We start from the raw sequence: 24362 nt of genomic DNA on the forward strand, positions 1-24362 counted from the left end.
CAAAGATGGATGACTTGAATAGGAATCTGTTGTTTTAAAATTATACTGTCAATCCTTCATAGGAAACCTATGGAAACGAGAGAAATATAGATAATAGAATAGACCATTTAAGTTGACATTCGACGGTGGGTGGACCGGCAGCTATCCGTGTGGCAGTAATTAGAAGTTAAAATGACAATTCACTTCAAATTTCAAAAATGGTGTACCAGCTAAATTGCAGTGGTCTGAAGGGATGGGTCCATTCTATGAATTATATTTATATGATTGAAATTACACCGTAAATGGAAAGAGGGGGCTCGTGGGTAGATGTCAGTAAGAACTGAGAGAGTTGACATTAAATGGCGAGTGAGAGAGCGGAAGGGGTTGTCAAGACTGTTATAACACTCTTTGTTTGACCACCAGACAACAGAAAGACAAAGAAAACAGTTATGAGCTGAACATAACAGTATGTCAGTGGAAGGGAGGACAATAGCAGGTGACCCAACTGTGATGTGACTATTAGGATTTCCCATTGTAGCCAATTCAGTTGCAGTAATTCAGTTAGATTGTTTTGTAATCCAGTTTTCAAATTTGGCATTACCAGTTTAATCACTTAATTCATAAACAAAACTGTTATCAGTAGAAACACTATAACCAATTGCTAGGACTACCTTTACTTGTTACTTCTGTGAACTTTATTATCCTCCCTCATGAGGGAGAGAAATTAGAAAATATCTTAAACATGTGGGTTTTTGGGGGAATATTTCATAAATTTACAGAAGGTAAACAATTTCTCCAAAACGAAATATAAGGTGTTGACGTTAGTTGGCAGGACTTTTCATCAACATTGTGTTTTTATGCAATAAGACCGTAAGACTTTTTTGGGTAGATGTTTAAGACCCCTTTTCCATCTGTTTATCCAGAAATCAAAGCCTTCACTTAAGTCTATTTTTTATAATGGATTTTTATTTGATTTTTTAAGTACCTTTATTTCACCAAAAATAGACTCTAATTTGACATGCTCCTATGAACTTCACTTTTGTGCCTATGGGTTCTTTTATGGAAATGCCCATCTCTTTTAAGTGAAGGGTGGTATCTAAGCCTCCAAACAGCCTACACCATTGACTACCTACTCACAGCTTTTGAGGTAAGGGGTCCAAAAGGAAATCACAGCCTGATCTCTTTGGTCCAGAAGTGAAAGTATGCAAGATCATTTGAAAAATGTGTTATCAAATCTTTTTGGTGTTTGAAGGAACATTACTTTTACCTTGCATTCCTGCATTGACAAGCTCCCACATCGCAAGGCTAATTTAACTTAATAATATATCAAACAGATAAAAGCTGTTGTATAACATGTCATATCCCTAAATTGAGAAGAAACAAATGCACTGCGATGATATGGGCTAAAAGTACTTTTCCATATTTCACAATGGGCTTGCGTTAGAGCTGTGTATTGAGGTACTAGAGCTGAAACCAACCCCCAAATGAGTTCATATCCCACCACCTGACCAAATAGCAGGCACACTATATCCTCAATCTTTTTAGAAAAACAATGAACTGGGAGACAAACATGACCATGTTGTCAACACTTCATTTTTGACAGGCATCCAACTTCTATAAATCAAGAGGCAGCTGCTATGCAGCCTTTATGAAAATACCTCACCATTAACTAAAAGCTCACCAAGTCTTATTCAGTCCCTCCAGAATTCCGTGATCCTGTGTTCATTTTTTTTGTTGCAAAATTTATGATTCCTTGCATATTATGCAATCACCACACTATTTCCTCATGAAACAGTCAAATTATCACAATATTATCAAAGTACAAAGGAGGGCTTGCAATTTCAACCAATCACCTCACTTTTACAGCATAATGTTGTTCCTAAGGGCGGCAGGTAGCCGAGCGGTTAGAGTGCTGGGCCAGTAACCGAAAGGTCGCTGGTTCGAATACTCGAGCTAACAAGGCACTTAACTCTAATTCGCTCTTGGGGCCACGTACTACTATAGCTGGCCCTGTAAAACACATACATTTTAACAAGCCACACGTCAAACTTTTCCCTCGTCAGTGCATTTTCGGGCCAAAATTTACAAAATTATTGCATATTGCCATGTAAAATGTCAGAATTGCCATAGCAAAAATCAAGCATTTTTGCCTGCAAATATAACAAAAAATCCCAATTAAATCCTGGATGGACTGCTTATTACAGCGTCCAGAGAAAGTACTGTTGATTCTCTCCATTCTGATTGAGATAGAGAGCATCACAAAAGAGAAAATGACAATGTGGAGATTTAAGTAATGGGGTAGTGTTTTAGGTGAGAGTCCAATGAGAGACTAGCTGGAATCCTGAGGAATGAGAGGAGCTCTAAACATCCACCATGTGGATCTATAAATCTAACAACACCTCCAGCTTACATATCTGAGTAAACGACAGGATAGTAAAGCAGAGGAGAGGCCTGGCGGGGTATGCCAGAGACACCATAGAGAAGCAGCTTAGTCTGACTGGAGTATGGGAGTCAGTCGGACAGGGCTGGACAGGACTCCCATTGTCTACTTGGTCAGCATCTCGCCCACAGCACAACAACCACAGTCTAGAAGTGACATTTTCGGGCAGTGTTCAGCTACGTCACTGCAAAKAAACACACTGCAGGTACCTGCCTTATCCTCCACGTCGCATGAGGTGAGAAGGGTGGTCTTTAAACTCAACCAAAACAAAATGAAGACTGAGTCAGAGGGAGAATGCGTGATGGTTGTGAGGTGTCCAAGTGTGGGATGTGTTGGGAAGCCAGGGCCTTTAGCAGATCCTTTGATGAAGTGCCGCCTGCTTCATTTATTGGGCTAAGAAAGCTCGAATGGTATTGTGAAGTGTTTCCAGCTTTACACCGATGGACTTCACCAACCAACGTCACAAGCGTCCTTGAGAGCAGAACATGGTTCTATTGATACCTTTTATTGGTTATCTGCTATGCTACACTGTAGTCCTTTCAACCTCAATGAGACTGGTTGAAGCGCACATTGTAATGTATTGAAAGATTCTTCTTTACAGAGTAATAGACCTCCAACCTTTTGGAAACAATATGACAGCCCCACCCCCCCTTCCTAAGCCTTTATCTACCATCAGTTCTTTCAGTCTTGTTAAGATGGACAGGGGCAGCACAATGTCAGTCTGAAATGCTCCAAATTATATTCAACAATGACTACAGGTACTAAATTATGTTTGGTACCCGACTGTCACATATTTCCATGGAGGAGGCAAGACGAATTGTGCCTAGTAATTAAGTGACCCTGACGTTCAGCGTTGAATGCTCTCTGGAATGTGAGTGACTTCTCGCCCCGTGTTTTGCCTAGAGCTCAGCAACACACAAGTTAACAGTGAGGTGTCGACGTCAGTGAGAAAGAGAGAAACAAACAGAAGTGGGTATATGTTGGCCGTTGTTTAAGAATCACTCAATGACCACATACAGTTGAAGTTGGAAGTTTACAAACACCTTAGACAAATACATTTAAACTCAGTTTTTCACAATTGTTGACATATAATCCTAGTAAAAATTCCCTGTCTTAGGTCAGTTTGGATCACCACTTTATTTTAAGAAATGTGAAATGTCAGAATAATAGGAGAGAATTATTTATTTCAGCTTTTATTTTTTTCATCACATTCCCAGTGGGTCAGAAGTTTACATACACTCAATTAGTATTTGGTACCATTGCRTTTAAATTGTTTAACTTGGGTCAAATGTGTTGGGTAGCCCATTCCGCCTGACAGAGTTGGTGTAACTGAGTCAGGTTTGTAGACCTCCTTGCTCACACACGTTTTTTCAGTTCTGCCAACACATTTTCTATAGGATTGATGTCAGGGCTTTGTGATGGCCACTCCAACACCTTGTCTTTGTTGTCCTTAAGCCATTTGGCCACATCTTTGGAAGTATGCTTGGGATCATTGTCCATTTGGAAGACCCATTTGCGACCAAGCTTTAATTTCCTGACTGATGTCTTGAGATGTTGCTTCAATATATCCACATAATTTTCCTGCCTCATGATGCCATCTATTTTGTGAAGTGCACCAGTCCCTCCTGCAGCAAAGCACCCCCACAACATGATGCTGCCACCCCCGTGCTTCATGGTTGGGATGGTGTTCTTCGGCTTGCAAGCTTCCCCCTTTTTCCTCCAAACATAACGATGGTCATTATGGCCAAACAGTTCCATTTTTGTTTCATCAGACCAGACCCATGTGCAGTTGCAAACCGTAGTCTTGCTTTTTTAGGGAGGTTTTGGAGCAGTGGCTTCTTCCTTGCTGAGCGGTATGATGGCTGCGTGGTCCATGGTGTTTATACTTGCGTACGATTGTTTGTACAGATGAACATGGTACCTTCAGGCATTTGGAAATTGCTCCCAGGATGAACCAGACTTGTGGAGGTCTACAATTTCTTTCTGAGGTCTTGGCTCGATTTATTTTGATTTTCCCATTATGTCAAGCAAAGAGGCACTGAGTTTGAAGGTAAGCCTTGAAATACATCCACAGTTACACCTCCAATTGACTCAACTGATGTCAATTAGCCTATCAGAAGCTTCTAAAGCCATAACATCATTTTTGGGAATTCTCCAAGCTGTTTAAAAAGCACAGTCAACTCAGTGTATGTAAACTTCTGACCCACTGGAATTGTGATAGTGAAATAATCTGTCTGTTAACATTGTTGGGAAAATGACTTGTGTCATGGACAAAGTAGATGTCCTAACCGACTTGCCAAAACTATAGTTGTTAACAAGAAATTTGTGGAGTGGTTGAAAAACGAGTTTAATGACTCCAACAAAAGTGTGATGTAAACTTCGACTAACGTAAATACCTGAAATAACAAACTTGTATCAATTAAAATACTTAAGACTGATGTGAATGGATATGGGCCTGCAATTAACTTTCATCAAAGCATTATACAAAGGGTCCATGTAATTAAATTAGCATACTCAACAATTTTGTAACAACAAAGTCAGTCCGACATTTCTCTGGCATGTGTGTGGCACGTTTCATTTCCTCGTTGTGGATTTGATGGTAGTAAATTCAAATATCGTAGTGATAAGCGCTGAGAGGTGTCGCGGATTCCAATACAAACATAAAACACTCACGATAACCATCACAACACACTGAAATTATTTCAGCACATTGATTCCATTACCCCTGAATCCCAAGGCAGAAATAAAGGAGGGCCGGATGGAGTAAAAGTCAAACGATTTGTGATTAGGCCTTTCCTTTGGCATCATCACAGAGCAATTCCTTAACCAGACTGATGTTGGAGCAGCCAGAGCAGGATATACCTGGCATCTACTACCATAACCTGTTCAAAAGGCACTTAAATCTTTTGTCTTGCCTATTGACCCTCAATGGCACACATACACAATCTATGTCTCAATTGTCAAGGTCTAAAAATCTTTCTTTAGCCTGTCTCGGCACCTTCATCAACACTGATTGAAGTGGAATTAACAAGTGACATCAATAAGGGATCATAGCTTTCACCTGGATACACCTGGTCAATCTGTGTCATGGAAAGAACAGGTGTACACAGTACTGTTTTCTACATTGTAGAATAATAGTGAAGACAACAAAACTATGAAAAAACACATATGGAATCATGTAGTAACCAAAAGTGTTAAACAAATCAAAATATATTTTTATATAACTTTTGACTGTTAGTGTATGTGACTCACCACCTGGATTCGGTCTTATGTAACAACATTTGTAATTGTGTTTTTTTACATTGGGTAAAAGTAGAGACTCGGAGCTACAAAATGGTATATCATACACTGCATTGTAGAGGAACAATGGGAAAGTAATTCTGCTTTGAAAGTTAATAAACTTGTAAACTCACTTTGAGAAAATGGCTTTGAATGGTTTGGCATCTAGTGAAGCGCTCCTCTTTGTCTACACCCATTCAGCATCGTTTACACCCTCTTAAGCTTTAGCCCCACCCATCTCGTTTCGCCCTCGGAGCGCACACTTGACGCTCTGACCGATTTGTTTACCTATGGATAACATGAAAACAGCCAAACCAGCTCTGCTGGCAACAATTTCATTACGCTTTTTTGCAGACGTTTACTGACACCGGCCATAGTCAACATATGTTGTACACTTCAGCTTAAGACATATAGCTCGCTAGGTAAACAACGTAAGATAACACACGTCACGTGACGTTACCTAGTTAAACAACAATGAACATAGTGCCAAATCATGTCGTTACTACCCTGCATGAATATTCTGGGAGCTAACCATTCAGGTTCAATGCTAACTAGCTAACATTAGGCTCTAACTAGCGAAGCAAACAGCTGTGGGATATTAATAATAATGTCAGCTAGGGAGCCAGCCAGCTAACGTTACCTGGATAGCTAACAGTACACTTTAGCTTGAAATGAAACCACTTTGTCAAAATTAGAAATGAGTAAGATCTGAAAATGTAGCTAGCTAACGCTAGACTATCTTACCTGTATACATCATCATGCATGATGGACGCGGATGGCATGCCACAGTTACCCTTAGTTTGAAGATGTAATCCGGAGACCGGTGTTTTCTCCATCTCTTTAGCTATCATACTCTAATTCCACTGATTTCAAAACTTGATCCTCCAGAAAGTGGAGAATAACACTTAGCTATGCAGCTTCACAACACATTTTTAAAAAGCCGCGTTCGACAGGATTACTAACACAGACTGACCAGCCCAAATAGACAGAAGCCCTCTATATGGCAGACCAATCCGAACTCCTCTCTCGGCATATCCAGCCCACTCCTTACATCAACCAATCATGGCTAGTGGGAAGGTTGCTTTCTTTTTCTGTGGCTTAACCAGCAAGGCTCGTAATTTAACAATTGTATTCAAATATGGCATACAGGTTTGTTATTAAGGCACATGAAAGTTCACGTTTCAGAAGGCATTTCTACCAAAAAACACATTGATTAATTATTACGGAACATGAAGTCATGACTTGCAACATACGCCTAGTTTCCTGAAACGGATCACATACGTAGGCTATATTTTCTCCTAGTGTCAAAAGAAAACCGTAGAATGTCTAAGTGGGGGTCTCAGCTTAAGTCTTTGTGCATGAAAGTAAAAATATGTGAAGTGAATTATAGACCTAGACTCTAACCATATCGAAAGGGAACATTTTATTTCAGGCAATATAGTGTACGTCACACAGTGAATTGGTGAATCCTCATAGGGAATAATAGGTTCTCAATGGATGAATTGCAAGCAAGTGAAATGGAATCAGCCTTGACTTTCTGAATGCTGTAATCCATGTCAGTGGTGCTGTGGTTGGTCTCTGGTCACAGAGTTGAGGTGTATCTATCCTAAACTGGCCAAATGTCACTCCTGTTTATGGGATACATTTTGTCTTTGTGTGTCCGTAGCATCTTTATCCCCAAGTCACAACATGGACCAGACTCTTCTGAATCTACGACATTTCACTACTGATGACACCACTTAATGCTGACTGTCTGTGTACTTCCCCCTTACCATCTCCTCTTCCTGTGCCTCCGTCCATGCATCCTACTGTCAAATCAAGAGGTCAATGCTACAGCTGGGAATTTCCAGGGACCTCACGATACAATATTATCATGATACTTACGTGCCGATACAAAATGTATTGCGATTATCACGACGTTATATGTATTGTGATTCAACACTYCGATTTTTTTGCAAATTTGATGTTCCAAACATATTGCTCACTATGCACAAAACATTAGGAACACCTGCTCTTTCCACAATTGAGACATGGATTGTGTGTGTGTGCCATTCAGAGGGTGAATGTGCAAGACAACATTTAAGTGCCATTGTAGAGGGCATTGTGGTAATGCAAGGCGCACCGGTATGAGTGTGTTAAGAACTGCAACGCTACTGGGGTTTTCCACACTCAACAGTTTCCGGTGTGTATCAAGAAAAGTCCACCTCCCAAAGGACATCCAGCCAACTTGACAACTGTGGGAAGCATTGGAGTCAACATGGGCCAGAATGCCTGTGGAACACTTTTGACACCTTGTAGAGTCCATGCCCTGACAAATTAAAGCTGTTCTGAGGGAAAATGGGGGTGCAACTCAATATTATGTGTTCCCAATATTTTGTACACTCAGTGTGTTTGCTGCAGAGAGACGAGAGAGCATGAGAAAACAACTTTTGATCAGTCAGGGAAATAAGGGGTGAAAACATGTTGGCTCACCATTCAAAAATATGTAGAACAAGCTATAGGATGGAAAATACCAGAGTTTTGGCGCTGTTCAAGGACAGCTTTTTTCCATCTACGTAACATTGCAAAAAACTGAAACTTCCTGTCCAAAAATTATGCAGAAAAATGCATCCATGCTTGTGTCACTTCTAGATTAGACTACTGCAATGCTCTACTTTCTGGCTACCCGGATAAAGCACTAAATAAACTTCAGTTAGTGCTCAACACAGCTGCTAGAATCTTGACTAGAACCAAAAAAAAAAATCATATTACTCCAGCGCTAGTTTCTCTACACTGGCTTCCTGTTAAGGCTAGGGTTGATTAAGGTTTTACTGCTAACCTACAAAGCGTTACATTGGCTTGCTCCTATCCATCTTTCCGATTTGGTCCTGCCGTACATACCTAGACGTACGCTACGGTCACTAGAAGCAGGCCTCCTTATTGTCCCTAGAATTTCTAAGCAAACAGCTGAAGGCAGGGCTTTCTCCTATAGAGCTCAATTTCTATGGAATGATCTGCCTATCCATGTGAGAGAAGCAGACTCGGTCTCAACCTTTAAGTCGTTACTGAASACTCATCTCTTCAGTAGGTCCTAGTCTGGCCCAGGGGTGTGAAGGTGAACGGAAAGGCACTGGAGCGACAAACCATCCTTGCTGTCTCTGCATGGCCGGTTCCCCTCTCTCCACTGGGATTCTCTGCCTCTAACCCTATTATGGGGGCTGAGTCACCGGCTTACTGGTGCTCTTCCATGCCGTCCGTCACTTGAGTGGGTTGAGTCTCTGACGTGATCTTCCTGTCCGGGATGGCGCCCCACTCGGGTACGTGCCATGGGGGGAGATCTTCATGGGCTATACTTGGCCTTGTCTCAGGGTAGTAAGTTGGTGGTTGAAGATATCCCTCTAGTGGTGTGGGGGCTGTGCTTTGGCAAAGTGGGTGGGGTTATATCTTGCCTAGTTGGCCCTGTCCGGGGGTATAGTCGTACGGTGCCATAGTGTCTTCCGCCCCTCCTGTCTCAGCCTCCAGTAATTATGCTTCAATAGTTTGTGTCGGGGGGCTAGAGTCAGTCTTATATCTGGAGTATTTCTCCTGTCTTATCCGGTGTCCTGTGTAAATTTGTTTGCTCCCTCTAATTCTCTCTCGCTCTCTCCTCTCGGAGGACCTGAGTCCTAGGACCAGGTCTCAGGACTACCTGGCCTGATGACTCTTGCTGTCCCCAGTCCACCTGGTTGTGCTGCTGCTCCAGTTTCAACTGTTCAGCCTGCGGCTAAGGAACCCTGACCTGTTTACCGGACATGCTACCTTGTCCCAGACCTGGTGTTTTTGACTCTCTCTACCGCACCTTCTGTCTCTAACTCTGAATAGCCAACTGACATTTACTCCTGAGGTGCTGACCTGTTGCAATTTCTACAATCACTGTGATTATTATTATTTGACCCTGCTGGTCATCTATGAACGTTTCAACATCGTGGCCATGTACTGTTATAACCTTCACCCGGCACAGCCAAAAGAAGACTGGCCACCCCTCAGAGCCAGGTTCCTCTCTAGGTTTCTTCTTAGGTTTCTGCCTTTTCTAGGGAGTTTTCCCTAGCCACCGTGCTTCTACATCTGCATTGCTTGCCGTTTGGGGTTTTAGGCTGGGTTTCTGTATAGCACTTTGTGACATCGACTGATGTAAAAAGGGCTTTATAAATAAATGTGATTGACTAGCGCTAGCTAACGCTACCTACAGTAGCAAAAAACAAGTCAAATATCGATAAAATAACATCCAAAAATAATATTGCAATATGCATCTGTATCTATTTTTTCCCACTTCAGTAGTCAATACAACAGTAGAGGTAAGCATGTGTGTTGAGAGGCATATTGCAACAAGTGAAAAGTGGGCGCAGTGAACAAATCTCTGTGTTTGGGACAATAGCATCCATTTTGACACACATAGGGACTTCCTGAGTGAAGTTGTCTAACACCACAGGCTCTAGGCCTATGCAGAGCAGGCCAGCCTGGCAGACGAGAGGAATGGAGCTGGGTGATATATATAGGCCTAATCGTCACTTGCCTGAAAAGATTAGAAACACATTTTCAGAGCTTGAGTTGTAAACGCTTTTTCTTGGTGCATTCTTCATCTGTGGTTATTTAGTTTGCTGGGGGCCTGTTCTGACCACAAAATGCTTTTCGTGCTCAGCCCCATCCGCTTTTTTTCCATTCTACAGATGTATTCCAACTGTTAGTAAACGACTCATTTTCTTTTTTATGGCGTGGAGGAAATCTGCAAATAATAACAATTTACATACCAGCTAAAACTGGAGCTAAATTGCTTGGTGGGGTATGATAAAACACTATGGTGTATCTTCATTAAAAAGTTCAAAGCTAGAATCCCATTCATTTGGCCTTTGACCAAAGTGTGTCACATCACAGTGGGGACACCAGGACTGGCCCCATTACATGCTGCCTCACTTCTCTGTACTTTTTCCATTTGCAAAAATAAATATATCAACATATGAATGCTATTGGTTTCATCTAATCCTCTAATTGTCTTGCACATATTTTAGAGGAAGCACACAATTTAGAAAGAATTATGTGATTTAGTCCAAATGTAACTGTTATACATGTTCATGATTACTCAGCTGTTGGTTGCTTACTGTAATGCAATCTAATGTGTCACATATGGGCCAGAATATCTTCTCTCCAGTCTCATCAGACAAAGACTGAAGCTGCTCTTGGGGGTCCACCACACGCACAATGCCTCCTAAATGCCACATCATCACAAATCAATATGGAAGTGTTCAGGGGGGGGTGCAATACGATAAACACACACGGACCATATATTGGAACCCAAGCACACATGAGTGTCCAAGGACATCTGTAGACATGAGTGATGTTTGGCTGAACTAGTGGCACTGCTTCTATATTTAACTACCACCCCACTGGGGATGGAAGTTTGAAGGATGATGCTGTCATAGCTCATTGATCCCTAGGAGACGGAGCGTGAAGATGGCTCTGCAGTATGATACATTAGTGCTATAACTCACAGAGCAGCACAGCCATGATGGCCACCAGCAGAGCGGACCCAATAACTCACACAGGAAGAGACCACAATGCCCCACAGCACAACATCCTCAAAATAAGTATATTTGTTCTTCACTAAGGGCTTGTGTCTCCTTCGTAAAATCCCATAAATACCCAAGCATAAACAAGGTCGCTGGAATGTTCACCTAAAACCATTGACACTGCCCAGAGACCTTCAGACTTCCGCTGCAGCTCTTCAGGGCATTCATGTAGATCTCTGTCATTCATTAAAATCACTTTTTTTATATAAAAAATGTAAAAGGAAGGGGGAAAAAAGGTCCCGAACAGTAAATTCTGATTCACATGTAAAATAGCCTTGAGTGACCAAAATATCACCCATAATATTTTAGGGGGATAGAAATGTTCTATATTTGAGAAAAATTACTCTCTCTCATGGCTAACTACAAGGAAGTTTGAAAAGACAGGCTGAGTGGGCGGGAAGCTTATATTCATGAGCTCACCTTGACTGACAGCTCTTTGAAACARGTACCTATTAAGCCCACTTCCAAATTTGGATTCAAATAAAAAAAACTAATTTTCTGCTGTTTAATGTTTCAACTAATTCATCTCGTTATATCCATATTTTTTTGTTATTCTAAGCCAATCAGATGTTTTATTAAGTTAGACAATTATGTYTAAGTTCCCACTAGTGGCCAATTTCAAAGCTGCAAAAGAACTTGTGTTGAGGCTACCCTCAGATAAACAAATTGTTCTGATATTTTTAGTACCTTATCAGATAAGTGAACATACTTTTTCTAAAATTGAGATTTAAATCAAATGTTATTTGTCACATGCGCCAAATACAACAGGTGTACTCCTTAGTGCTCTTGAGCACAGTGACTATAGTGGTCTGCTTGAAACATGTTAGTTTTACAGACTCAGACTTTTTGCTAATATATGCACATGATAGCATATTTCACGAGCATTCCTTGCCAATTAAAAATACAGGTTTTTCATGCCAGCAGTTGTGCCTGTTGTGCCTGCATGTCACATTCTCAAAGTAGTAACATACCTTGGTGAACAAAAAATTAGTAATAATGCCAGAAAATATAATGTTTGGAGAATATCGGGTGTTGTTAGCCCCGAGACGAAGTCGAGTGCCGGCAAACCATGCCAATATATCCTCGAAACAACGGCTTCGTAGGCAATATCACTTTTATACAACAGGTTACAAACATATTCAAATAACGATTGACGTTTCAATTAAAATACATATTTTTATGAATTTATTCATACTATTTCATCCTTCCACAGGATATAGTCCCGCCACAAATCTAGGGTTGCTACCCAAGCCGGCTGGTTGTTTGTTCTATCGGTTCAGTTGCCAGAGAAACGACCAAGTCATTCAGTCTTTATGGATGAGATCTAGGTCGTTCGTTATAAAATGTTCCAATGAAATACTGGCTTGCTTGCTAGCTAGCCAACTACGGCTAACTTAGTCACGTCAAAAAGCCAGAATAACAGCAAAGTAGCTACATTTGCTTAAACTGTTTTCTAGTGACATTTATTTGGATACATCCATAACAAAGAGCTAATGAGGCGTGATTTTGTCTTGCATAGAAAATGTGCCTAATTGTCTGTTCAGAGGAGCGAGCCAACAACACTGCTAACACAATCATTTCAAACTGAAGCACTGCAAACTGGCTGCACATTTTACCTTACTTCAATTGACATTTCTTTGTATTTATCCATAAAAATGATGCCAGCCGATTAATGATTTTGACTGGATGAGAAACYCTGCTTSCCTGTCTCATCCCGAGTTCTTCATTACTATGGAACAGCTGGAGATCAAATTTGAATATTGAAACAATGTTGCAAATGTCAGAGAGACAGACAGAAAGGTTTATACATATCTCCGCTGTTGAAAACTAAATGTGAGTCTAAAAGAAATGTTAGATAATTACTAGAGGCTTTTTGTAGTGGAGATCAAGTTTATAAATTGCTTGGCTGGACTGATGAGACAGTGYATTGCGCATTCAGGTGGAACAGAGTAAATAGGCATTTTAACGTAATAGATTTAGCCYGTGGTAACTTGTGGAATAGACACCGGCTGCAATGCGGTTTTAACCAATCAGCATTCAGGATCAGACCCACCRGTTGTARAACAAGATAATTGATTTCAGGTATCACTGCTTACATTTAATGCATTTTGTCTTATTTTACTGTAAAACAAAAACTGAAATATCACATTTACATAAGTATTCAGACCATTTCCTCAGTACTTTGTTGAAGAACCTTCCTCATAAATCTACTCACAATGACAAAGCAAAAACAGGTTTTCAGAAATGTTTGCATATTAATAAAAAAAWTWAAAACTGAAATTCCTTATTTACATAAGTATTCAGACACATTGCTACGAGACTCGAAATTGACCTCAGGTGCATGTGTTTTCCATTGATCATCCTTGAGATGTTTCTACAACTTGGAGTCCACCTGTAGTAAATTCAATTGATTAGACATGATTTGGAAAGGCACACACTTCCTTAAATTWGGTAAGAGAATATCATGTTACCATTGGAGCATTAAAATTAGAATCACCTATCCACTTAATAATCCCATCTCCTGAATCCAAGTGTCTGAAATGGGGGAGGGGACCATACATTTTATGATCACATTTTTATCAATGTAGAAGCAGTCATTTGTCATACTTTGGTCATCATACTTTGATCTGGTTTCATCCAATTTCATGAAACACAAGACTGACTGTTCATGACCTTTAAGCGAACAAAAAGATGTGGGCAGTATAGTGCTGCATCCATACAGGTCTCTATGTATTTCCTTGAAAAGGAACATCTAACCATTACCGGAATCACTGAGGTTAACAAATACTTCCCATTCCCACTGTAAAAAAACAAATAGGCTCCACTCTCAATCCATCCTYGCTTCCACAACATTGACATAGYTTATGCAACAGGTTGGCTGCTCACGGGCTCCTCCACCTGCCGGTCTGGTACGGTCCGGTCTGGTCTATTTCACTGGACCTCTTGAAAGGCCTGGATGAGACTGACTGACTGCTATCAGTGGTGATGCATGACTACTCTGACATGCAAAGCCCTTCTCTAGACACGACTGAAGTTGGTACAGGAGCAAGCTTCAGCTTAGCACTGAGACTAGAGAGCATCTTAGTAACGCTACCAAATCTCCCCAGTGTACTTTCACCTAAGCCAGGAGGAATGTGCCTGGGCTTACCAAGAATCCACCGGATTGCATTAAAAAAATGGACAGGATTGTAACGTCTACTTCAATGTCAAGAGAAAAACAAGATTTACTGTGAGGTCTATTTATTTTGACTGGAATGTCAATGTTACATGAGGTTTGCATGACTAAGTAAATCAAAGTTTCCATTTCTGAAGTAAGAATTTTCACAATTTTTTGTTGCTCAAACCGAATAGTATACCCCAGCCAGTCTAACAGCTAGCAGGAAACCTCGTTCATCAGGGAYAATCAAAGTGTGGACTCTCAGCACTGAGGTGAGCAGGGCTTGACATTAAGACTTGCCCGGTGAAAGATAAACAATTGTGGGACAACCAGAATATAGATTTCAGTTGTCCGAATAGATAAGTTAAAAAAATAAAAAAATCCCTACCAAACAAGTACCCTGATCAGAATTGGATCAGGCAGCGCACAGCAGGACAGTACATAGTTGACATCGAGTAAATTGCCTATATTCCTATAGCTCATTTAAATAAATGTTATATTTACACAAAGCAAGAGAACAATGTACAGCTAGTCTCACCAAAATAGCAAAAAATATCCAGTCAGATTTTTTTTTTTTTTTATCTCGCTCTCGAATGATCTAGGCCAATAGCCAAAGTCTATTTTTATAGCAGACACCAATGTTCCCTCAAAACAATTTCGGCACTGAGCAAACTTCTGGTCTGCTGAGCAACTTCTGTGCAACTTCCAGCATGAGTTCACTATGAACACTGGGGCTGTACCCGCTTTAAGTTAGTTTTAACAGTGGCCAAGTAGGCTACTGTGGCTATTTGATCATAATGTAGGCCTATCAGAGTGGCCTACCATCAAAAACAATGGACAAAATGAATCCCATAACATTTTAACATGGAAAAAGCAGTTTTATCATTCAGCCTACAGTAGTAGCCAATGTGTGGTGTTCAATGTAGACTTACATTCAATGAGACTTTGGAAAACACATGCAGGGCTTGACATTAACCTGTTTATTCACTTGTCCTACTGACAAGGAGGTGACTGAAAATGTTGTGTTGTTTGATGCAAGAAACCACTTTACAAAATAAGATGCAGTATTGATCAAATACCATTATTACAGAGAAGCAGAAATTATGCTACCCTCTGCCTATTGGCTACTTCCAAAGTGGCACAGTGGTCTAATGCACTGCATCTCAGTGCTAGAGGCATCACTACAGACCCTGGTTCGATTACAGGCTGTATCACAACCGGCCGTGATTGGGAGTCCCATAGGGCGGCGCACAATTGGCCCAGCGTCGTCGTCCGGGTTAGGGTTTGGCCGGGGTAGGCCGTCATTGTAAATAAGAATTTGTTCTTAACTGACTTGCCTAGTTATATAAAAGGTTACATTTTTTTAAATACAGCACGCAAGCAACTGCTTTCTATACCTCTCAATTTGGTGTTCTCTCCGTCTCCCGTGTTTTGCTCCGCACAGACCGGTCAAGTTTAAGCGGGCGAGCAATGGATTATGGTCATTGTAGTTAATTACCACAATTTCTGCACTGAACTATGTAGAATATTGGCCTGTTGGAAACTACAACTCCTTATTACATCGCACAGTTCAGGCTTCAGATTTATCTCTACAGAAACTACTCATCTTGCTCACAGAAAAAAAAATGAATAAATGGAATTCAAATAATTGAACCGACAATAACAGATTTTTGATTTTTTTTAAATCGCTCAGCGTTACTCGTCCCAAACTGAGGGCTATGCCAAAAACGTGGACATTGAGTAACATAACCCACAAACTGGCCACATGTTTTTCTGTGAAAGCATGGAGTGCTAAATGTAAAATAAAATCCAAAGTGGGCTGTTGAGGAGAGAGAAAAAAACCTGAAATTGACAGAAGTAGAACATATTGCATAACAGAGGAAGAAGAAAATGTCCATGTGTATCCACTTGGCATTAAAAAGGCAGAGTAGTTTAGCCTCCATGAGGGGAGAAGGGCATATGTGAACGTAAACAAATGTTCAAAATGATGCAGCGATCGCATCTAAGAAATTGTGCTGATTTTGCTTGTTCTAACTAAATGGCTCAAGTAGTGCCTGGAATCTGTCCAAAAATTTGGGGACATTAGGGTCTTCGCAGGACAGTGGCATTCAGGAGGCGCCTCGCTCTCCTCGCTGTTGACCGTGGGACAAGAGCATCCTAATTTAAATAATTTAGTACGTCCAAGTAAACAAACACGCAGGCAGGCGGGCAGGCCCCATAGGCCATGTGCTGGCCGGAGTACGCTGTTGAACTGTGGGAGGTTGCCTGGGCCTGTGAGTTTACTGCTACTGTTGCCCTGGATATTGACTTCCAGATCTCTCCAGACAAGCAAATATTTGGTCACAATGAGTGCAATGATTTGTGCACAATGGTAACAGGCCCCATGTCTCGAGTCAAGGACCCCCCCTAAGTCACCCTCGGAGGAGAGGAGGCTAGAGAAAGAGAGATGCAACAAAAAGAAAGATGGGGACACCCAGCAGAGGGTGCAATAACAGGCTGGACATAGCTGAGGATTCTGGGAGGTGGGTAGGAATGTTCCAATTAGTGGAGGCGGAAGGGGTTGAAACAAACTCTTGAATAAACAATCATTATGCATTTGTTGACACAGGAAATGCCAATATTAGCTCGGCACACTCCAGAAGAACATGCGTCCTGGGAACATGGGAAGATGTCTCAACTGTTGCTCCACTCCTGGGGTTCTTGTCAGTACGATATGGCAACAGAACATTTCACAGTGCAAAACAACTTGGGCATCTCAGTCAGTGGAGAGGATTATTTAAAAAATACGGTCAAACTTGTCCCGGCAGGTCAGCACTGAGAGGATTAACCAGGGGAATACTGCACAACCTGTACAAATGACACATTAACTCCAAAATGTTCAAGAAGAGCTACCAGGAACGGCTCCCTTAGTGAACAGAGCGCTCCAACAGCATGATTGGTTGTAGCACCGTAGCTTAACAAGCCCATTTTCCATTGCAGACAAAATAACCACTAAAACGGTGCTCACAGTCACAACAGGAAATTATGCAAACCTCTCTACATTTTTGCTTTGTCAGGCAGAGCCCCATGTGTCCATTAGGTCAACTCAAGTTCTGCGAAGAGAAACCAGAGCCATCTTCAACCTTGGCCTTGCAGTATTAAACATGCACCCATCAAACATGCAGGCTGAGGTAGGTAGGGAGGTTAATGTGGGGAAGCAAGCAACTCACTACCACTGCTATCACACAGGGTGCGTGAATAAGTCAGTGTTCTCTCAACACGGTCAGTCTCAGGAAAATGTTATGTACTCACCATCTCCACCCCCTGGGGAAACGCTGTGCCCTCCCAGTCCTTTTTGGGGAAGCGCTGGATGATCTTCCCACATCCTTCTCCTGCACCTGGAAACCAAACAATGGCAATCAATGGCAGGGAAAACCCGGCATGGCACTGATCTGATGTCAATGTGTCCTCTACCTAAGGAGTACCCTGAATGACATTATCTACAATATTATGGAATTCATCTAGAACAGCGCTCTAGGGCCTATACCACCCACAGGAAGAGGGAAGATCCTCTAGTTAACAGACAGATGCATTGTGTATGGTGAATGATGCATGGGTCAAGGTAATGTTCTGTGGAATGGACACTGTACACAAAAAAAAAGTCAGCTTTTCACATTGTTAAAAGGACATACTGGTTGTGAATTGCCCTAATAAAACTKTTTTTCCAAACAGTAGAGATGAAGGGGGCATTCGAGGACGCACAAATCATTGATGTATGATCACATTTCCAGACTTCCTAATTGGCACAATCGGTTTGGAGCATTCTTACAGGTCCACTGTGATGATTCTCCTTACATTTTCCATCTTTCTCTTCATTCTGTGGGAACACTTTGACCACAACTTACAAGAGGAAAGCACAGATGAGTAGCACTACAGGGTCATAACGGCAGAACATTCATCCTATGCTTCTCCAGAGGTACTATGTGAGGGATTGTGTTGCTCCTGAGTGCTAACAAATAACCCAAGATTGCCATGTTAAAGGGAAACTTCTGGATTTTGGCAATAATGCCATTTATCTACTTCCTCAGAGTCAGATGAACYCGTGGATAACATTTTTATACGTCTCTGTGTCCAGTATGAAGGAAGTTAGAGGTAGTTTTGCGAGCCAATGCTCAATAGCGTTAGCTGAATGACTGGAGGTCTATGGGTATCTGCTAGCACGCACATAGAGACATATAAAATGGTATCCACGAGTTGGTATCGGACTCTGGGTGAGTAGATAAAAGGCCTCATTGCAAAAATCCCACAGTATAACTTTACGTGTAAATGGTGAAGCAATCCTACAAGCCAATTGCCAACCCACTCTAAGGGGAAGACAAACAAATAGGCTAAGTTTGTTTCCATATTTTTTTGCATCTGCACTAGCAGACGCTGAAATAAATGAAATGGCATATTTCAAAATCAGTGAGCATGAGCCAAATCCCTAATGTAGCCAAGTCGCCATTGAAAAATGCTCCATTCAAAACAAACTTGAGAGCATCCAGAACCAACGTGCAGGGTGTGTAAATGAGTTAATTGACAGTGAAATTGAATTCAAATGTGACATTACCATCGACGCAAGAAACAAACATGAATAGAGGTTAAAAGAATGAAGGCGAAATGCATCAGCAGATCTGGAATCAGTCACGGCCAATAAATAAATTACAGGGTTGGATTAAATCAAGATGTTTCACCGAGAATGTGGTCAAAGATTAAGTGCGAGAAAATGAACCCGGACAGCTAACACAAAGCAAATTACAGAAGTGGGGAGGCCATCCATTTGGGAGTGATCCACTCTGACAGCATGATTCAGTGAGATGAGGATGAGTAGCGAAAGAAGGAAAAAGGAAGAGAGCACCCTCCTCCTCCTCCTCCTCCTGCACAGCCCCAGCATCTGTCAGGTAGATCACCAATCAGACAGCTCATGGAAATACAAGCAAACAAGAGGTCAGATCAATAGATTGTGGTGGCACAGAGAGATGCAGTACACGGCTGATCTGCTGAACACTGTCATCCCTTTATTATCAGTTCAGTATTCAATGCACGGTTGAACAGACACTGCCACAGCATGGACTGCACAGATTCAAAGTGTTGTCTGGTCTACTTTAAGAGCATACTTATCGTGAAAAAGAACACAGGGTCACTGTCACATATGGCTGACTTACAATTGTTTTAGGGAATTTTTAAACAAATTGGATGTAATTACTCGTCAACAAATTGTAATGAGTTAGAACAGACTGCAATCTATTTAAGGAGGTGATTGAAGAGGATTTGAAAGAACAATCTGGAAAGCTAAGAAATGGAACAATAACCTAATTAAGAAACTTAAAAGAATACATTTCTTCGGCATGCCAAGAACAGCATCTAGAAATGCTTTCCTTTCCAACGTGCCATTTGTCAAAGTATTGTCTGACACAATGAAATCATTTACATGTTATTTTAAGCTCTCAGTCACGCATTCATTTAGCACACAGTTTTCCTTCCATCACGGTTGAGAAGAAACCTATCAATTGAACTCCGGTGCATCCTGTTTCCATTGATCATCCTTGAGATGTTTCTACAACTTGATTGGATTCCATCTGTTGTAAATTCAATTGATTGGACATGATTTGGAAAGGCACACACCTGTCTATATAAGGTCCCACAGTTGACAGTGCATGTCAGAGCAAAAACCAAGCCCTGAGGTTGAAGGAATTGTCTGTAGAGCTCCGAGACAGGATTGTGTCCAGGCACAGATCTGGGGAAGGGTACCAAAATTAAAATACATTTTAAAAAACAGTTTTGCTTTTTCATTATGGGGTCTTGTGTGTAGATTGATAGACATTTTAGAATAAGGCTGCAACCTAACAAAACGTGGAAAAAGTCAAGGGGTCTGAATACTTTCCGAAGGCACTGTAAATTTACCATGGTTGGCTAGTCACTCGTAGGCTCAGTCACTGGTATACTTTTATTTATAAAGCCATTTTGGGTTTACTACCTTTTTATTTGGGCATTTTTATTGTTCAGAAATGTGGTGGGTACTCCGTTCGCTGGACATTATCCTGCTAACTGTTCCAAATATCCGAACTGAATTTGGTAAAAGGGCTTTTATGTACTCTGCGCCATCGTCTTGGAAGGCCTTACAAAATACTTTTAAACTGGAAGAACTTGTCCCGATTGGTATTTTTAAATCACTGATGAATGATCTTGAGACTGATTCCCTGACCTGTCAATGTTTTTAATTTGCTGTTTTTGATTTTTGTTATACTCTTGTGAATTCTATGGTTTTTACTAGATTACTTGTAGTTTTTCATGTTGTTTGTCTGGAATTTCTGTAATGACTTGGTGCTGCCTATCTTGGCCAGGATGCTCTTGAAAAAGAGATTTTATATCTCAATGAGCCCTTCCTGGTTAAATAAAGTTTAAATAAATAAATAAAATAAAAAATAAAAATTGTGCACAAAATTTGAGAGAAATAAGCTTTTTTTGTGTATGGAGAATTTTTGAGATCTTTAATTTCAGCTCATTTTACATGTTGCGTTTAAATTTTGTACAGAATAGTTCAACATATCAATAATGTTCAGTACAGTACACCACTTTACACTTCCCTTCTCTTAAATCCTTCCTTGTGTCTCCTGATTCTGCCTCTTCGACCCTACTCTCTTCCATTTCAGCATCCTACGACTCGCACTGTCCCCTTTCTTTCCGGCCGGCTCCGCCCTCCCCTCCTGCTCCGTGGCTGAGTGACTCATTGCGAGCTTACAGAACAGGACTGCGGGCTGCTGAGCGAAAATGGAGGAAAAGTAAACTTGGAGGACCTATCATCCTTTCACTCCCTCCTCTCTACCTTCTCTTCCTCTGTATCTGCTGCTAAAGACACTTTCTAGCGTTACATTTCAAGCTTCTGTCTCTAACCCTAGGAAACTCTCCTCCCACCTTCTCCCTCCACACCTCCCCCTGGATGACTTTGTCAACCACTTTGAAAAAAAAGGTTGACAACATTCGCTACTCAATCACTCAGCCAATTGAGTCCACTGGTCTCACACAGAACTACCCTACGCCTTGAACTCCTTCTCCCCGTTCTCTCCAAATGACATCCTGCAACTAGTGAGGTCTGGCCGGCCAACATCCTGCCCGCTCGACGCCTCCTTCCTTTTCCAGACCATCTCTGGAGACCTTCTCCCATGCATCACTTCCCTCATACCTGACCATTGGGTGAGTCCCCTTTGACTTCAAAATGGCCCGAGATGCTTCCCTCCTCAAAAAAGGTATATAGTCAAAAACTATAGACCTGTATCCCTTCTTTCTTTACTTTCCAAAACACCTGAGCGTGCCGATTCTGACCAACTTTCTCGTTATCGCTCTCAGAACGATCTTCTTGACCCTAACCAGTCAAGCTTCAAGACAGGACACTCAACCTAGACTGCTCTCCTCTGTGTCACAGAGGCTCTCCGCACTGCCAAAGCTAACTCTCTCTCCTCATCCTCCTAGATCTATCCGCTGCCTTTGACACGTGAACCATCAGATCCGGCTCTCCACCCTCTCAGGGCTGTGCACACTCTTGGATTGCATCCTATCTGGCAGGCCGCTCCTTCCAGGTGACGTGGAGAGGATCTGTGTCTGCACAACGTAATCTCACTACTGGTATCCATAGGGCTCGGTTCTAGGCCCTCTCTTTTCTATATACGCTAAGTCACTCAGTTCCATCATATCCTCACGTGGTCTCTCCTATCATTGTTATGCGGATGACCCAACTACTTTTCTCCTTCCCCCCTTCTGACACCCAGGTGGCGACACGCATCTCTGCATTTGTGGGAGATATCTGAACTTGGATGTCGGCCAACCACCTCAAGACAGAACTGTTCTTCCTCCCGGGAAAGGCCTGCCCGCTCAAAGACCTCTCCATCACGGTTGACAACTCCACACAGTCGCCCTCCCAGAGGACAAAGAACCTTGGCGTGACCCTTCACAACACCCTGTCGTTCTCCGCAAACATCAAAGCAGTGACCCGCTCCTGCAGGTTCATGATCTACAACATCCGTATAGTACAAACGCACCTCACACAGGAAGTCGCGCAGGTTGTAATCCAGGCACTTGTCCTCTCTCGTCTGGACTACTGCAACTCTCTGTTGGCTGGACTCCCCGCTTACGCCATCAAACCCCTGCAACTTATCCAGAACACTGCAGCATGCCTGGTTTTCAACCTTCAAGTTCTCTCATGTCACCCCCACTCCTCCGCACACTCCATTGACTTCCAGTCAAAGCTGCAATCCACTACAAGACCATTGTACTTACCTACGGAACAGCAAGAGGAACTGCCCCTCCCTACCTTCAGGCTATGCTCAGACCCTACACTCCACCCAGAGTACTCCATTCTGCCACATCAGGTCTCTTGGCCCTCCCACCCCTACAGGAGGGCAGCTCCCGCTCAGCCCAGTCCAAGAACTGCTCTGTCCTGGCACAAAAATGGTGGAACCAGCTTTCCCCTGATGCTAGGAGAGCAGAGTCCCTCCCTGACCATCTTCCGAAAACATCTGAAACCCTACCTCAAACAGCATCTTAAATAATCCTCCTCCTCACCTCGACCCCCCCTTGAAAGAAAATCTAGCCAGCACTTGCACTTGACCCCCTCCCCCCTAGCTCTGACTCTACTGATAGCTATGTTGAGGAAAAGTGTACTTTCTATGCCTGTGATCTGTGGTAGTCCCACCTAGCTATCTGTAGATAAATGATGTGGTAGTCCCACCTAGCTATCTGTAGATGAATGATGTGGTAGTCCCACCTAGCTATCTGTAGATGAATGATGTGGTAGTCCCACCTAGGACCCACTAAGCTATCTGTAGATAGAATGATGTGGTAGTCCCACAAGCTATCTGTAGATGAATGATAGTGGTAGTCCCACCCTAGCTATCTGTAAGATGAATGAATAGTGGTAGTCCCCTAGCTATCTGTAGATGAATGATGTGGTAGTCCCACCTAGCTATCTGTAGATGAATGATGTGGTATCCCACCTAGCTATCTGTAGATGAATGAGTGGTAGTCCCACCTAGCTATCTGTAGATGAATGATGTGGTAGTCCCACCTAGCTATCTGTAGATGAATGATGCTGGTACGTCACCACTACTCTGTAGATGAATGATGTGGTAGTCCCACCTAGCTATCTGTAGATGAATATTTGTGGTAGTCCCACCTAGCTATCTGTAGATGAATGATGTGGTAGTCCACCTAGCTATCTGTAGATCAATGATAGATGGTAGTCCCACCTAGCTATCTGTAGATGAATGATTTGGTAGTCCCACCTAGCTATCTGTAATGAATGATGTGGTAGTCCCACCTAGCTATCTGTAGATGAATGATGTGGTAGTCCCCACCTAGCTATCTGAAAATGAATGATGTGGTAGTCCACCTAGCTATCTGTAGATGAATGATGTGGTAGTCCCACCTAGCTATCTGTAGATGAATGATGTGGTAGTCCCACCTAGCTATCTGTAGAGAATGATGTGGTAGTCCCACCTAGCTATCTGTAGATGAATGATGTGGTAGTCCCACCTAAGCTATCTGTAGATGAATGATGTGGTAGTCCCACCTAGTATCTGTAGATGAATGATGTGGTAGTCCCACCTAGTATCTGTAGATGAATGATGTGGTAGTCCCACCTAGACTATCTGTAGAATGAATGATCGTGGTAGTCCCACCTAGCTATCTGTAGATGAATGATGTGGTAGTCCCACCTAGCTTAATCTGTAACTGATGATGTGGTAGTCCCACCTAGATATCTGTAGATGAAATGAATGTGGTAGTCCCACCTAGTATCTGTAGATGAATGATGTGGTAGTCCCACCTAGATATCTGTAGATGAATGATGGTAGTTCCCACCTAGGAATCTGTAAGATGAATGATGTGGTAGTCCCACCTAGTATCTGTAGAT

The 24362-nt window shown here is 42.0% G+C and overlaps 1 protein-coding gene across 1 annotated transcript in view; it reads right to left on the reverse strand.

Moving 5' to 3' along the window:
* Nucleotides 1-24362, reverse strand: part of LOC111969339 (myotubularin-related protein 13-like) — an 89864-nt gene that overhangs the window by 37533 nt on the left and 27969 nt on the right. The window contains 1 exon segment of the mRNA XM_023995403.2: nucleotides 17729-17814. Within this exon segment, the coding sequence (XP_023851171.1) occupies nucleotides 17729-17814 (86 nt within the window).

This window comes from Salvelinus sp. IW2-2015, linkage group LG10, assembly GCF_002910315.2.
Source record: "Salvelinus sp. IW2-2015 linkage group LG10, ASM291031v2, whole genome shotgun sequence".
Classification (NCBI taxonomy): Eukaryota; Metazoa; Chordata; class Actinopteri; order Salmoniformes; family Salmonidae; genus Salvelinus; species Salvelinus sp. IW2-2015.